Below are 17,903 nucleotides of genomic sequence, written 5' to 3'. Positions count from 1 at the left end.
CTGTGCAGCCAGAGGAGGGTTTATAAACTCTGTCCTTTTAGCATAGGCCTCCTTCCCTCCCAGGGATTAGCATAGGACTGGTTTTTTGGTTTGCTGTGAGGTTCTGTTAGTTGAATTTTTTGGGGACTGGGAAGGAATTTTCCCTTACTGCCAGATTGGTGGGGGCAGGAAGGTTTTTTTCATTTTCCCCACAGCAGCTCAGCAACCTGGTTGGGTACATCAGGAGGTACAGTTCAAATTGTCACAATTTAGCAGGTTGCAAGAGCCCAGTGCATGTACTCAACCCAAAAGTGGGTCCAGTTCCCTGATCAACCAGAACTGGAAGTGAACTTAGGGAAGGCATCCCCTACAGAAGCTGGGAACTGGAGATGGGGCTCCCTATGTCTGGGTACAGCAAAGAGAAAACCCTTTTCCCCCAACCCTTTAGCCCTTATATGAGGTGAGAATAGTGGGGTGGATCCGAGCAACGGGCTGGAAACCAGCAGGGCAGGCGTGGGACTCTGACTGCAGACCTCCAGCAGGTGGAAATGATAAAGGAAGGAATCATGGTCAGCACGGTATGAGTTATTGCAATATATATTTCCCAGATGAGTTAAGTTAAACTACATTCCTTGTATCTTGTCTTTCTTCCTCTGTGCCTGAGACAAAGACAATGTTGCATTCTATTTAGATGACATTTTCTTGCTCTTTTTTATTTGTTAATCTGTGTACATCTGTCAGCATCTTAGTAAGAAAGGCAAGTGATAAATGAAAATGTAGGGAGACAGTTTAAAACAGATCTAAATTTTAGAAACAAAGACTCATAGAAATGTAGAACTTGGAAGGGACATTAAGAAGTCATCTAGTCCAGACCACTTGCACCAAGGAAACCTAGAAATTCCCTGACAGATGTGTGTCTAACCTGATCTTTAAAACCTCCCAAGATGGGGATTCTACAACCTCCCTTGGAAGTCTATTCCAGAGTTTAACTTTATAGTTAGAAAGTTTTTCCTAGTATCTAACCTAAATTTTCCTAGCTCCAGATTAAGCCCATTACTTCTTGTCCTCCTTTCAGAGGACATGGAGAACAATTGATCACAATCCTCTCTCTAACAGCTGTTAACCTATGTGAAGACTTACCAGGTCCCCCTCAGTCTTTTTTCTGAAGAATAAATATGCCTAGTTTTAACCTTTCCTAACAGGTCAGGTTTTCAAAACCCTTGTTGCTCTCCTCTGAACTTTCTCCAATTTGACATAATCTTTTCTAAAGTGTGATGTCCAGAACTGGACACAGTACTCCAGCTGAGGCCTCACCTGTGATGAACAGAATGGAACAATTACCTCCCATGTCTGACAGAATTATGTTAGCTTTTTTTTTTGCAGATGCATCATATTGTTAACTCTCATTTAATTCATGATCCACTACAAAACTCCACTCGTTTTTACCAGCACTACTACCCAGCCAGTTTTTCCCCATTTTGTAGCTGTGCATTTGATTTTTTCTTCCTAAGAGTAATACTTTGCACTTGTCTTTATTAAATTTCATCTTGTTGATTTCAAACCAATTCTCCTATTTGTCAAGTTTGTTTTGAATTATAATCCTGTCCTCCAATGTAGTTGCAACCCCTCCCATCTTGGTGTCATCTGCAAATTTTAAAAGCATACTCTCTATTCCATTATCCAAGTCATTAGTGAAAATGTTGAATAGTACTGGAGCAAGGACTGACCCCTGCAGTACCCCTACTTAGATATGTCATCCCAGTTTGACAGCAAACTACTGAATATGGTCTTTCAACCAGTGCATCCACCTTGCAATAATTTCACGTAGATCACATTTCCTTAGTTTGCTTATAAGAATGTCATGTGGAATTGTGTCAAAAGCTTTACTAAAATTAAGATATATCACATCTACTGCTTCCCCTAACCACAAGGCAAGACAAGTAACCCTGTCAAAGAAGGAAATTAGGTTGGTTTGGCATGATTTGTTCTTAACAAATCCATGTTGCCTATTCCTTATAACCGTGTTCTCCTCAAAGTTTTTACCAACTGATCGTTTAATAATTTGTTCCAGAGCCTTTCCAGGTATTGAAGTTAGGCTGACTGGTCTATCATATGCATTTTTTCAATGTGCCCGGGGTGAGTGTGTCCATTTTTTAAATTCAGTGTTTTTCTGTAACAGTAATAATACTTGTAGGAATTAAGTGCTGTGTACTTATAGGACTTAAGATCAGGGTCAGAAATTCACAGATGTGTAGCCACCATTCAGTGGTAAATTTACAAGTATAATGTGACTAACTGCAAATCACTGGTCAAACAACTACTAAAGGATAGCTGAGTAAAGTAAGCTTGGTCTAGATCAGTGGTTCTCAACCTGTGGCCCAATCAGCACACAGTTGTGCCCCATGTGACATCCTCAGGGCCATATATGTAGCATTGGATGCAGTCCACGTAACACATCAGCATATGCAACCCACAATGATAAATAGGTTAAGAACAACGGGGCTAGATAATCTTGTATCTGTTAGATTCTATTTGTTAATTCAAGGGTTTTAATGAAAAAAAAAAAAAAAAAGCCAGGCATAGCTAATGAAATGTTGCATGAATTATGCAATGCAAAGATCCAAAATGCACAGAAGATTATTTTACAACTGGATATAAACCAATAATTGAAGCACAACTTTTTAAATTTCATCTCCCAAGAATATCTGATGTATTTAGGGTGACCAGATAGCAAGTGTGGAAAATTAGGACAGGGGGTGGAGGATAATAGGCGCCTATATAAGACAAAGCTCCAAATATCAGGACTATCTCTATAAAATCAGGACATCTGGTCACCCCAGATGTACTGTACTTGATTTTATCATCACTATGTAGAATAAACATTAGTCTTATTAATGGCATGATGTCTGCTATAGTACCATTTTTCTGAGTTCATTATAAAATGTAAGTGCAATAAAGCAAATCAACTCAAATTTCAGAACCATTCTAAAAGGATTCAGATTGATTAATTTGTTAACAAAATGCTTATCTCTCACAAAAGTTCACAGGTACCATATTAACTGTTGTAATTACAAAATTCCAGGACAAAAGAAGAAAATACATTTGACTGTGTGATAAGGCTTGCCCATGCAAACAGTGACGACAAATGAGCTTTCATCTACTTCCTTTATACAGTGATCAGCAGGGTAGAGTTTGGAATAGTGAAGATTGTTCAAATAATAAAACAAATGTTTACCTGTAAGCACATAAGTGTATTCACAAAATGCCAGTGGCACAATTCAGTGTCTTTAATGGTACCTGGATGTTAAGCTATTCCACTCAAGGGATGATGTCAAGTAATTACATTTGGAAGTTTTCTTTGTATGAATAGGTATGTGAATTAAGTTTAAAACTAATGAGACTGATCTCAGTGTATGTATCCATCACTTACTTCTTGTCAGTAGTTTGCTTGAGCGCACCACCCCTCAAAGTGCAGAGACAGCATTCCTAAAGGAAAAAAGGAAAAACAAATAAGCTGTTGATTACTAGTATTGCCAATTCTGTTCACTTAATGTTTTTAAAAATGTGTAAATTATTAATATTATTGACTGACTTATAACATGACAGTCACAAGCATCATGGTGCCTGTGACACAATGTACCTCAAAGCAGCATACTGTAAACCCCCCTGTCATACTTTCTGTACAGTTGTAATAATTCATATTAAGCATGCCACGTAAGATATCTAATGAAAGGTCATAATCTGCTAAAACTCATTACACTGTCAAAATATGCAGATAGCTAGTATGTATCAAGTTATAAGATTTTGCTGTTATTACAATATGTTATAAGCTTGCTAGTAGCAGCAGAAGAGGCACCCCAACCCAGGAGGGGCTCGGCAGCCATCAGCCAACAAAGGAGTTGTAAACAAAGGATTTACAATACAATGACAGTTGCACAAGACTATACAATAAAGATTGCTCAACTCTACGACTCACTCGCACGGGAGGGACTGAGCAACTTTGTGGCTCAGCAGGGCCCACCTGGACATGTGGACTAGTGTCTAGTGGCCACATGGTCAGAGAAGATATAAAGGAAGGAAGAGAGAGGCTGCAGGCCTTGTTGTCCTTTCTCGTCCCCCATCTAAAAGACTGGACCCGGGCTTGAGAGAAGCCTGTATACTGAGAACTGGAACATCCAAGTGGGGTGAGAAAACTACTTAATCTAGAAAATGCCTAGTGTGAAAGGTTTAAGATCTAGTTTGCATGTTTATTTTTATTTCCTTTGGTACCTATATCTTATTTCTTATGCCTACCCCTTACACTCACTTAAAGTCCTCCTTTCTGTAGTTAATAAACCTGTTTTACATTCTTAACTAAAACAGTGTGTTTCTGAAAAGTGTTTGAAAAATCACCACTCAGTTAACAAAAGCTCATGTGTCTTCTCCACACTGAGAAGGTAGCACCATGGCGAACCAGGTGATAAACTTACTGGTCAAACTTCTGAGCAGGGCAGGACAGGGCAACTTCCGAGTGCAAGGCAGGGAACTGGGGCAGACTGGCAGGGGCCTTTCTCTGTGAGATTCATAAGTGGCTCTGATAGGATTCATGCAATCTAGCTGGGCATGGGGCTCCATGTCCTATTTGGCTGAGTGGTAACAGCACCTGGAGGGGTTTGCTGCTTGACACTAGCAAAGTAGTATGGGAGACAACCCAATTTGGAAAGTTAAGGGGCAGCACCCCAAGGGACCCGTCACAGAGTCATACAAGAAAAAAGGGAAAAATGTAGTAATAAAATAACAAGCCAAAAGAGCCACAGAAAAAAATGAGTTTTGAGAATAACCCCGACCAATCACTTGAACAGATATCAAAAGCAAGGTCATCCCACTAATGCTTGACTATAAAGCCTTTTAACACAGAGCCCATCAAGTTAAACCGGATTAAAATTCCACATTATTTAAATTAGTAAAAATTACTATGGATTCATAGACTTAAACCCAGCTAGTTCAACTTGTATACCTTGGAGACCGGCGTTTTTGTCATGCAATTGCACAATAAGATCAGCTAGGGCATTCGTGCTGATAATTCCCAGATTTGTGCACTGCCAGAGGCAGTGTGAGCTAGCAGATAAAGCACTGGATTGGGACACAGGAGACTTGGGTTCTATTCCTAGCTCTATTAGTGACCTTGGGCAAGTCACTTACTGCCCTGTGCTTCAGTTTCCCTATCTCTAAAATGGGGGTGATTGTGACCTCCTTTGTAAAATGCTTTGTGATCTACTGATGAGAAGTGCTATATAACAGCTAATAAAAATGTTAGTGGAGGACCTGTGACTCTGGAACTGTATTGCCCCTTTGATCCGACAGAGGATAAGTTTGCTGATTTTCAGGATACACAGCAAGGCCTTCTTCACTGATTTCAACATTTTTTTTGGTCAGAGAAATAGTTTAGTGAATAGGCTCTTCCACTCCACCTCCTCACACCACACTCTGCTACAAATGCTCTATCTATTATTTTCTGTTAATTCTCTTTTTTTTTTCCACCGCCCCCCGCTTCTTTTCTGTGTCCTTTCTTTTTCTTCTGTCTTCTTATCTTCTTCTCTTACCTAATTTTATCTTCTTTGCATTTTTATTCATTTGGGGGCTTTGTTCCCCTCTCCACATTACTTCCTAGCACAGTTCTCCCCATGCTACATGCTGCGGAGAACACTGATATACATATACATTCATATTACTATGTATGTATATGCATTGATACACTATGTACACACTTATTACTATGATTTTTTATTATTTGTGTTCCTGTAGCACCTATGCGCCTAGTCATGGACCCAGACCCCATTGTGCTGGGCACTGTACAAACATGACCCCAAGGAGCTTTGCAGCTGAGTTATGTGTTGACAGAGCAGAGATCGAAACTTTGAGCTAGGAAGCTGCCTCCTGATCCTGTAGCTCTGATGTATTAGGGATCATCAGTTGTAATAGGAAGCTGGGAGGGAAGGTGGAGCTGCTCATTGCTTTACTCACAATAGTTTGTTTGCACTGGAAAGTCAGAGTAGATCCAGGGTGTGTTGGTTGGGACCCAAAAATGTGCCCTCGGGGTCGAGTTCCCCCACAACCCACTACCCTTTATAAAAGAAAGCAATGCCTGCCTCAGTGAGTGGAACCTTAGGACCCAGAGCAGTAGTTCCTTCGAGTGTTCAAAGGAATGGGAACTAGATCAAATTACTAGGAACAGATGTAGAGGGCAAAACCGGACAGAAAGTAGCAGCTACTTTAGAGAGAAATAATGGTCTGCTTCCTCACTGAGAGGGTTCCAAACTATATTATTTTGTTTACTGGTGTGAGCCTTGTTTTCTGAGTAAGCAGGTCAAAAGGCTAAGGGCATTTTTTCCAGAGGATTGTACTGGTTGTTGGCTCTCTGAGAATAAACTAATCTCTTTCCCCAGAACTGGTATTTTGCCCCCAAATAAGGTGTCTCCTGGAGTGCTGAGTGAGGTTCTGGAACTAAGCCCTATAACACAGAATCTTGCATCCCTGCCCCACCAATGCTCCTCTTCTGAACCTATGCCCCCTGGACCAGCCTTATACCCCCTCAGTGTGACCCACTGCCAGTTAGCTGGGCCGTTCCTCTCTTTTCTTCCTTGGGCCCTCAATTTCCTGGCTGCTTGAGTAATGGAGAGGGAGCCTAGGGTTTGTAGTCCACATATTTCCAACTAGGTTGTATGGCAGGAAGCAGAGCGAGAGGCACTCTGGCCTGCCCCTGGGATTTCATGCCTTTCTAGAGCCACATGCCAAATATCATTGGCCTAACACACATTCCTCCTACTTTAGTTTCAAGCATCATTCCTTGTTATGCTGTTTCGAGCACTGTAGATCAGTGGCTCTCAACCTTTCCAGACTACTGTACCCCTTTCAGGAGTCTGATTTATCTTGCATATCCCAAGTTTCACCTCACTTAAAAACTACTTGCTTACAAAATCAGACATAAAAATACAAAAGTCTCACAGCACACTATTACTGAAAAATTGCTTACTTTCTCCTTTGTACCATATAATTATAAAATAAATCAACTGCAATATAAATATTGCACTTCAATTTCAGTGTGATACTTGAGCCCATTTTTCACTTGTGAGCCTTGTCTGAAGCCAGAGCCTCGCCGCCCAGGCTGAAGCATGTAAATTAGCTTTGCCGGGCCCCCTGTGGCATTGGGCCCTGGGTAACTGCCCTGCTTGCCACCCCCCCAACACCAGCCCTGCACTTGGGAGCCCCCAAAACCCATCCCACAACCACCCTGAGGGTCACAATCCCCAGGTTAAGAAACCTAAATGAATTGAGTGCTGCCTGGAAGACCTCTGCATACCCCCAAGGATATGCACACTCATGGTTGAGAACCAATGCTGTAGATAATCCCTCTTCCGCCTTTATATTATTACTTCTCAAATATTTGTAGACTCTTATCATAGCCTCCCTCTGTCTCTTTTTCTCCAAGTTGTACATGTTAAATTCCTGTTATTTCTCATCAAGGTCATATCTTCTAATCCTTTTATCATGTTTGTTGCTCTCCTCTGGATTCTTTCTCATTTATCTGTCATTAGCATAATTAGATGCTGAAATCTATATATTCTCAAGTGTTGATATACCAAGACTGTGTATAGAAGCATATTACCTTCCTTATCCTGCAGCTGATACCCCTGTATCATGAGCAACACACTGGTGGAAGAATACTGAGCAAAGAAAGAATGTGGTGAGAATTTTCCTAAACTACATGTAAAGTCCCCAAAATGTTAAGGCTTTGTACACTTTAATTCACTTCACTCTCAGCTGATTCTGAAATAACATGACAAGAGTTCCTTTAAGCAGCTAATAGGCACAGGACACAGTTTCCAATAATGACAAAAACATGATGAAACATATAATCTTGTAATCACATTACACAGAAAATTCTTTCCATTTAAAAGAGCCCAAAAAATAAAATTTAAAGAAGTCAGCAGAATAGCAGATGAATCTGTCTCTTGGTGTCATCTCAAGACAGAGAAAAGGGAGCATGAGGTGAAAGAGAAGTTTGGTTCAAGAAGACATTAAGGTTATAGGCCCAAATCCTGGCTCAGTCAAATCTGTGGCATGGAGCCATCAAGCTCTGCAGCTTCAAACATATCTGACAGTCAGTGAGAAAACGAAGGCACCCAGAAGCACATACGGAAAGATCCAAAATGGATCTGTTACCCAGAGAGAGGAAAGGATCATTTGGTCAATGATCCTCCCACCTTCTGTAGTGATCAATAACAGGGGAAGAGACACAACAGCATTTCCTTAAGGAACCCCATCTTAACCTGGGTAGCCCTCATAGGGTGACCATGTAGTGGCTACTCAGCAACTAACCCTGTATATCCCTTAGAGGACAGACTCTATTTCTCCACCACCAGACGGTGACCTGGGAATTAGGAGACCACGGTTCTATTTTTAATCTTTCCCGGGGTTCATTTTGACAGCTTGGGCAAATCACTGAACTTCTCTGTACTCCAATTTACCCATCCCTATTATGTGGAATAATGATGCTTACCCAGCATTGTACAGTGCTTGGAGATCTACAATAAAAATACTATATAGTGCAAAGTGTTATTATTAAATATTATATGTGGCAATGCTGACTGGGAGATGACAATAAGGGAGGCAGTTGGAAACTGACCCTCTCCCTCCTCCTTAGCAAAGTGACAGTGAGAATATGAATGGGCCAAGAAGCACATAAGGGAAGATCCAAAATGATCTGTTACCCAGAAAGAGGAAAGGACCATCAGGCCAATGATCTTCCCATCCTCTGTGGTTGTCAATAAGAGGGGAAGAGAGACTACAGCATTTCCATAAGGAACTCATCCATGACTCATTCTCAGTTCTGCAGCAGTTTGGCAGGGGTTAGAGCTAGAAGGAAGAGTTAGAATAATCTCTCCAGACTGAGGAGAGAAAGAGAGAGACAAAAAGCTCATTTTCATGAACTTACTTTCACACATCTCCCCCCCTCCTCCCCTCAAGACAGTTCAGTGGTTCCCAAACATTAACCAATAGCACATTTCTTCTTCCATTCTTGCTAAATGGTATTTTGAAGTGCTTTTTTTTTCTGTCTGAAAAATAACCATCAGTATTTTCACTCCTACTTTAGACTCCCCTACTGCTGTTGGTCATACTTTGTTCTAAAAATTAATGCTGGGATGAGAATAAACTTGCTTTAGTTTCCCTCACCTGTGACAAGTGATGTAGTCAGAAGGAAGAGCCTAAAGTGGCCACCCACAATATATTCTGCTATTGCATCTAGGAAGGTTCAGATTTTCTGAAAACTTCATATGAATACAATAAAGATTATTCAAGCAGCAGAGGAGAAAAATTCAGTTTTTCCTGATAGACATTTCTCTCTGTCAGGTTGCTAGTAAGAAACCACCCTGATGCTGTTTATTTCATAGTTATCTACTACAGGGTTTCTTGCATCTTCCTCTGGAACATTGTTACTGTCAGAGACAGAAGATGAGACCCACACCTCCACTCTAGCACCTTCACACCAGATAAACTGTCAGAGTGATGTAAAGGGTATGGAAAAACTAACTCCTGGTAGCAGGAACGGCTGTCTTCCAAGGACAAGCCCTGGTATAGCGGGCATACTGGGAGGAAGAGGTCCCTACAGCACATAGCATTGCAGAGACTCTGGGCAGTGATGTGACCCATAGGCAGCTGGGGAGAGACTGTCATAACTTAGACTGTCCCCCAAGGTTGTCTCAATTTCACTGGGAGCCATGGAGTAGTCCAGAATTGGAAGGATGCAAAGGTGGTTTAAAGTCATCTCAGCTCCTATTCCCCATCGGCTATGGGTTCTATGCTGTGTCTCTAAGAAACACAATACAGAACTCACATTGGGGTATGTCCATCTGGTGTGATTTGATATGGCAAGTGCTATGCATCTATCTTAGCCATATTGCTGACAATTAAAATGTTGGGTTTTTTGGTGGAAGGAGGTGATTATTTAAAGTAAAAGCTGGAATACATCTTTTAAGTGCTGAGAAGCACTGAGCTTGGACAATTACATGTGCTATGGACAACAGACATATTAGTGAAATTATGTATGCACTAGTAGCTGTTGCCCATGTCCTACAGAAGACATACATATCTCAGGATAGCAATGGTCTTTGTTGCACATGCATTGTATGAGAAGAACATGTCCAATCTGTTATCCACTATCACTCCCAAAATTAATCACTAAATAACTGCTTTAAACAAGAAACTTTCTCTCATTTTGTACTTTGCTGAATATTAATTTCTCCCCTAGCCTATTATTTTATATTTATCTAAATTAAATCTCAGACCATTTTAAATTGCTCATCCACTTAAAGATCGCTAGAACATTCTATATGTTTTTAAAAATCTCTCCTCTAGTGAGCATGCAATCTTGCTTAGTTTCATATGATTTGTGAACATCATGAAGCTACAGCTTACTTTATCTTCCAGATCCTTAATGAAGATAATAAAGAGTATAATTGCCAATACCAATCACCCCTGTGGTACCCATATTGTCAGTACTCTTCAATTTGATATTGTACAATTACTCTTGTTTACAGTGGGATAGCAAGGTTTGTAACCACCATATGGTATTCTTAAGCATGTACATCACCTTTTTCTTTTCTTTGCTGTTATTTCTACAAGGAACAGTACTGAAAACCTGATGTGTGTGTATATATATATATATATATATATACCTGTAATTATAGCCAAGATGTGGCTCAGGTTTGCTGGAACGATATGTCATTTATTAATTAAAGCTGCATATTAATTATTAATAGGCCACAGTAAATATCACAAAAAAATTCATGTGAGTATTATCTGAAATTTAAAAATGAACATCATGTGATTGTATCTGAGTACCTTTTTTCACCTTCTTCCAACATTCCAGCTATCATGTTTCATTGACACTAATGCTCACAGAAAATGTTTTTTAAACTCACATGCTTGAGTACTCTCTTCAGAAGTAGTAGTATTTTATATGGGATAAGAGTCTGCTTGACACAGCAAGGCAACAGGATTCCTAAACATTTCAGCAGAACCTTGGCACAGAGGCGTATAAACAAACCAAACAAAGATTTGACAGTACTCTCACTGACAACTAAACTATGCCCTTTTCACATGCTGCTTCTCCTTAAATTGCTCTCTCTTCCTGAGGCAGTGAAAACACCAACGACGTCTTCAAACTCAGATTATAAGAACTGTATTTATTCAATCAGGGAAAAAAAAATATTACATATGTGACCAATCAACTGTATCTACCTCAGGTAAATTTCAAGTATCAAATACTCAGAGTAAACTATACAACTGTCCATTAAGTTCAAAAACTGCACTGAATAAATATGAGCAACAAAGGAAACTAAGGAAATCGTAATCTGCCAAGGACATACTGAAAGCAGAAAAAGGGGCTAAATTCATCAAGCAAATTATTTGCCCAGTTCTAATTATTACTCATCATATGCTTGTCTTCTAAATAGTTACATACCATAGAAACTTTTGGTAATATTAATTTGTCACAGAACTGTAAAAATGCAAGAGTGGCACATGATAGATTTTTATTAGCTTCACATCAGCAGCTTCATAAAAAAAGTTACATTTGGGATGGGAGATAACTGTTTTTAATACGATATAGAACCCGTTTTTAAATTTGACAGAAAAACAGACTAGGAAAAATGCATTCTGCAGTGCGAAACATACATTGTAAAGAAAAAAATATATAAATATCATATTATGTGCATTGTGACTGGTAAAAATGATACAGAACAATTAAATGGTGTCAACTTGACATTGAATCATCATTTAATTCTAAGAGCATATCCTATTACTATCATTTATTTTTTTGTTTGTTTGTTTGTAAGATCCTCAATTTTGAAAAACAAACAAAATGAACTCACGTAAGCTTAGAAAATGAGCATTATTTAACAGAGGTACCAGAATGGATCATTTCAGGTAAATATGTATGTCCACACGCTTTTCCCATGCCTCTACTGACTTCAACCAGTGACTGGAAAATACTTAAGAGGTTGTCTTAGCAAACTGCTAAAGGATAGGCATTGTTTTCTCCCCAACTGCCACTTATAAGAGTTCAGAAGGTGGATCCACTGCTCTCCACTGTTGTTGTCAGTGTTCTGAACACATTGTGGCTGGTCATGAGCTCCCAATCGGAACAGAAATCTGAGATGCCTGACCTGCTGTGCAAACAAACAATGCTGGATTACGGTTTGCATTCACAGAGCATCTATACATGGTGCAGCACTTGTTTTGGGTGTGTGAAACAAGCACTGAGTGGTGAGATTACATCATTATGCTGCTCTGGGATGATGCGCAGTGGCTGAAGAACTTTCTAATGTGCAAAGCCATCTTCATGAAACTCTGTGTGGAGCTCACCCCTGCCCTGTGGCGCATTAACACCAGAATGAGAGCTTTCCTCTCGATGGAGAAGCACATGGTGATCGTCGTGTGGAAGCTGGCAACTCCAAACTACTACCAGTCGGTCACTAATCAGTTTGGAGTTGAGAAGTCCATCATTGGCTCCGTGTTATCACAAGTGTGCCCAGCCATTAATTGCATTCTGCTACAAAGGAATGTGAGTCTTGGAAATTTGCATGAAATAGCAGATGGCTTTCCAGCGATGGGACTCCCTAACTGTAGAGGGGCAATAGATGGCATGCATATCCCAATTTTGGCCCAGGACCATCTTGCAACAGAATACATCAATAAAAAAGGGTACTTCTCTATGGCACTGCAAGTGCTTGCAGATCACCTTGGGTGTTTCACTGACATCAACTTGGGTTGGTCAGGGAAGGTGCATGACGCACGCATCTTCAGGAACACTGGTATGTACTGAAAGCTGAAAGCAGGGACTTTTTTCCAGATCAAAAGATTCCAATGGGGGATGTTGAAATGCCCCTAGTGATCCTTAGAGATCCAACCTACCCCTAACTGCCATGGCTCATGAAACCTTTTGATGTATACAGGTTATCTGGATAGGATCAAGGAGCACTTCAATAACAGGTTGAGCAGATGCCGAATGAATGTTGAATGTGTGTTTGGCAGATTAAAGGCCCGCTAGCGATGCCTTTATGGCAGGTTAGAGCTAAATGAGGAAAATATTCCCATGGTGGTAGCTGTCTGCAGTATGCTCCATAATATTTGTGAAGCTAAGGGTGAAAAGCTTCCCCCTGGGTGGAGCGTAGAGGCAGATTGCCTTGTGGCTGCGTATGAACAACCAGATGTCTGATTGTCTACTGGTTGACTACAGATGTCTACTGAAGGGACACAATGGGCGGCCATTCAAATCAAGGAGGCCTTGAGGGACCATTTGGACAATAAGCACCAATAAGGTGTCTTTGTAAACAGCACTGTGCCACGCTATGACTGCTAGCCAGCTTGCACTGTGTATCAATGTAAGCTGCAACCAGCATGTGCAAAAGACAAATAAAGATTGTTTATCCTTCCCAGAGCATGTCTTTATTAAATAATAATTATTCACAATACACACAACAAGCTGGGCTGGTGGGGAGAAAGCAGTGAGGGGCAGTGTGAGCTATGACAGCTGGGTGTAAGTCCAGCTATCATTCTGGAAGCTGTCTGACAGGGTGGAGTGAACAGAGTACTGAGACAGACCAGGAGTTTGGTAGGAATGTGTCGGTGGAAAGCAGTTCTGGATTGGCTGCAAGGGAAAAGGAGCATGTATGAATTCAGTTTTCAGCACAATGAGTGACTTTAGCAGCTCTAAAGGGGTTTAGCAGTTCTGTTTGTTCCTCCATGACTTTTATAATGTGCTCGTGAATGCTATCACTCATTCCTGTTTTTCCTCCTTTCCTGCCTATCAATTTTTTATTTTTGGTCACTCTGTCTCCATGTAATTTTTTCTCTTTTTCCATCTGAGAGGACTGGAAGAGTTCTTGGAACATCTCCTCCTTGCTACTCTGTGGCCATTTTCTTATCGGCCACAGGTGCTTGACAGGTGTGTAGGGGTTCCCCTCAAGGGCTCATCTGTAGAAGCACAATAAACAGATGCATGATTATGATTGCAATAACAGCATTGATTCATTACTGTAAAATACACCTCTTTTTCACTGTCCCCCGGCAAGTGCACAGCTGGACGATCAACCAGGGCATGGTGAGTTGTGCCGGGGGAGCTGGCACTCAAGCTGGGGAAAAGGTTCTGGGAGGTTGTTTGGGGTATTGATGCAGGAAGATAGGGACAAAATTTCAAATTATGCCACCATTTTCCACAGGCGGGGGCCACAGAAGCCAGTATCTTGCTCCTGAGAGTAAGCAGGGATGCTAGGGTCCATCTCCTCCATGCAAGCAGCTTCAAACTCTTCAGCTACTCTTGTGCATTTCTATCCCTTCAACCAGATGTATAATACAACAAAGCAAAGGACAGCTGTACCTCATGTAACTGAACAGCATCTGCTCAAAGAAATCACTTACCAGAGCTCCCCTCTACTGCATCCTGCATGCGAGAGCTGGAGGGCTGGGACTGGCTCCAACCCTCGGGGATAGAGAAGAAGTCCTGACTCCCCACATCATCAAATGACTCAGTCCCCTGCTCTGCACGGTCTTCCAACTAGACCTCCTCGTCCATGACTTCTTCATTGGGGTTGAGTCTGGTTTCTGCTGTCTCCGGGTCTGTGGAGGTATCCACGGGTCTCTTGGTGGTGAAGGTGGGGTCACTACCACAGATGCTTCCAGCTCCTTATAGAAGCGGCAGGCCTTTGGCTCTGCACCAAAGTGACAGTTTGACTCCCTAGCTTTTTGGTACCCTTGCTGCCCCTCCTTGATTTTCACACAGCACTGCAGTATGTCCTATTCATAGCCATTCTCCACCATGGCACGAGAAATCTGACCATAGATATAATAGCTCCTTTGGCTGGAGTGGAACTGGGACTGCATACCCTCCTATCCCCAAATGTTGATCAGATCCAGAAGTTCCCATGTGCTCCAAGCAGGAGAGCATTTGGTGCATGGAGCCACCATGGAAAGCTGGGAAGATGCAATGTGATCTCTCCATGCTGACCAAGCAGAAAGTGGAATTTCAAAAATTCTCAGGACTTTCAAGGGGGAGGGACAGATTACTGCAGGGCAGTGGAATTCAAACTGATGGCCACAGAAGTCAGGATGGGGGATTGTTGGACATTACCTGGAGGCCATGTATCACGACACAACCAAGCACGATGTCTACACTGACACTTTGTCCCTAAAAGTTTGGCGGAAAAAGCTCTATGCCTCTTGACAAGGTGGTTTTATTCTGTAGCAAAATATGGGGAGTTGGGTCAGCAGAGGGGGATTGTAGTATCTACACCAGCACTGTTTTGGAGCAAAAAGCTGACTTTGGTCAACAAACATCTGTATCGTAGACCAGCCCTAAGTACCTATGTACATATTTCTTTCCTTTCACCTCCCCCATTTTCTCCTTCCTCAATTTCTTTTTAAAGAAAAGGTATGTATGTTTGTGCAGAGTGCCTAATGGGGGACAGCATTCTTGCACGTGGTATGATATGCTGCATTCCCTGAAATGTCGGTCATTATTCTTCCTGACTTTACTAGCGTTCTCTGGCTGAAGTATTTAAGATTAATAAGGCATTTGTTCTCAATCAAGCAGCTAAGTATGAATACAGTTTCACTTTCAAGAACTACACAAATGAATCATTTAATATTATTTCATCTTTTTATTTTTTTAGTTGATATGGGCAGTTTTTTTTTGTGGGCAGTAGTCCAACACAGATGGATTCAATGTCACTCTTCCTCTCTTAATAATAATTATCAGTCAAACAATAACAACTGCACACCCTGCTAGGACTGACTTTTGCTTTTCCCCCCACCCACCCATGACTCAGGAAGAACAGTTACAAAAGCAGTTTCAAAAGTACTGAAATGCCTGATTGTTTGATAAAGAACCTTGAACAAGTTTTTCTGTGAACCAGCAAAAGAGAAACATGAAAACATATTACAGAAATAGAAATGGATTCGGTACACATTTTAATAGCTATGCTCTGAGCAAACACTGAACTACATACTTATAAATCAGACAGTATTTTTTCAGTTTTAAATCATTATTTCCCTTCTTGTTCCACTCAGCTTAGTAAATCTGCATGCTATGCCTACTACTCAGAGGGTGAAGGTGGTTGGTGATCTCAAAAGTTTCCCCACTTGACAACTCCCTAGGTCTAAAGAGCATTGTGCACCGCCTGAATGTCATCCAGCCTGATCTGGGATCCTCCCTTTGATGGACCTCTGGGACTGACAAGAATTATGGGAGCAGGGGATTGGAGCTGACTGAATTTAGAGGAGCTCTTTAACTCCTTCTTGACTGGGGCAGGAAGCTACCCACCACAGTGAGTGAAGTCACATTTTACAGTAGGATGGACACTTGTGTCTTCTTCAAAGTATCTGAAAATTTCACCATATGATTCTTATTACTCACTTTTCTAAGGCAAATGACAGTAAGTTTTCTTAACAGAGTCAGATAAGGGATAACCAGCCAGGAGACCAGCTGCCTTAGAGAATCCAATAGGTATTACTGAGGGAAAGCCTAAACTTAGAGATGTGTCTTGTACTGCACCCTACAATAGGATTTGTGATCTGACAGAACTGCACCAGGAGTTAATTTCAGAGCATAGGGCTTGCTACTGAAAATACCTTAACTTCAGCCCTACACTGAATTAATACAAAAGAACATACAACTGCAGTGGCCTAACTGACCACAACCACCATGGCAAGATATAGTGAGGGGAAAACAGTCTCTAAGATAAATGATGCAGGGATAATATTTCTCAGAGCGGTGCATCTCTTGTTGAGGCATCACCATAATAATAATAATAATAATAATAATAAAGACCTTGCTCTTCACTTTTCATCAGTAGATCTCAAAGCACTTTACAAAGAAGATCGGTATCATTATCACCATTTTCCAGATAGAGAAACTGAGGCACAAAGAAGGGAAGTGACTTGCCCAAGGTCAACCAGTTGGCCAGTGGCAGAGCTGAGAACAGTGTGTCCTGAAACCCAGTCCAGTGCTCTCTCTATTACACCACCCTGCATTCATTCTGTAGATTTTTTAATTATTTTTTAAAATAGCCTATTTTTAACCAAAATTTATTTTTGTTTACACTTTATCAAATACTACTCTTGAAAATGGATTATGAAAATGCAATTTTCCTGAAAGGACAGGATCTTTCTATTTCCAATAACATTTAGCCATTGTGTTGTTGTTGTTTTTTTTTATTATACAATATGCATATATGGCTTTGGATGTAAAATTGTTTATGACTGTCCACCGGTGTAATTCCATAAATGTTCTGAAAGTACAATTTCATACTTGCTTATAATTTATTATTCAGCTTTCCCTTCTTCTGCTCCCCAGCTGCCCATGCATACATTCTCAAGGACTAAAATATTTAGAGTATGTTTCATTTCTTCTTTTTCCCTCTGCTGTGCAGTCAAAGTTTGGGTTGCTTTCTTGGACAAGATTCTACAATCAATATAATCTACCTGCTAGCAATTTTCTTGACAATGTAAAATTCTTCAAAGTTCTCTCTCTCAAAACAGTGAAACTTTACACTTAAATCTAATGACATTGTTAAAGAACACAACAAAAAACAAAACAACTTCACCAGCAATAAGTGGTATGTTTAGAAGAACCCAGACCTATATGCTGCATTCGTTATAGAATAACTTGTGTGCTTTTTTTGTTGATCCACAGGGAGTAGGATAACTAAATAAACTATGCAACTTACAGCTGTCCAGGCTCCTTTTTTGCATCGAGAACACAGCCATCCATCAAGGATTTCATGGGAAGGAACACCGTAACAACCTATAATAAGAGAGTGCGGTTGATTTATATATTCTGCCCTTCTAGGTGTCTATAGCTCCAAGCAATTCAGCTATGGACATAC

The 17,903-nt window shown here is 40.8% G+C and overlaps 1 protein-coding gene across 3 annotated transcripts in view; it reads right to left on the bottom strand.

The window, feature by feature from the left end:
* The window catches only part of KDM4C (lysine demethylase 4C), a 463,532-nt gene that overhangs the window by 113,540 nt on the left and 332,089 nt on the right, over positions 1–17,903 (bottom strand). For all 3 annotated transcript variants that reach the window (XM_067553078.1, XM_067553081.1, XM_067553079.1), the window contains exons 15-16: positions 17,745–17,821; positions 3,410–3,465 (exon numbers count right to left, since the gene is read on the bottom strand). In XM_067553078.1, the coding sequence (XP_067409179.1) occupies positions 3,410–3,465; positions 17,745–17,821 (133 nt within the window). The remainder of the gene's footprint in view (positions 1–3,409; positions 3,466–17,744; positions 17,822–17,903) is intronic.

Source organism: Emydura macquarii, unplaced genomic scaffold, assembly GCF_026122565.2.
Source record: "Emydura macquarii macquarii isolate MOO-44397 ecotype Brisbane River unplaced genomic scaffold, CSIRO-AGI_Emac_v2 contig_1451, whole genome shotgun sequence".
Classification (NCBI taxonomy): Eukaryota; Metazoa; Chordata; order Testudines; family Chelidae; genus Emydura; species Emydura macquarii.
This window is presented reverse-complemented; position numbering and strand designations above follow the sequence as displayed.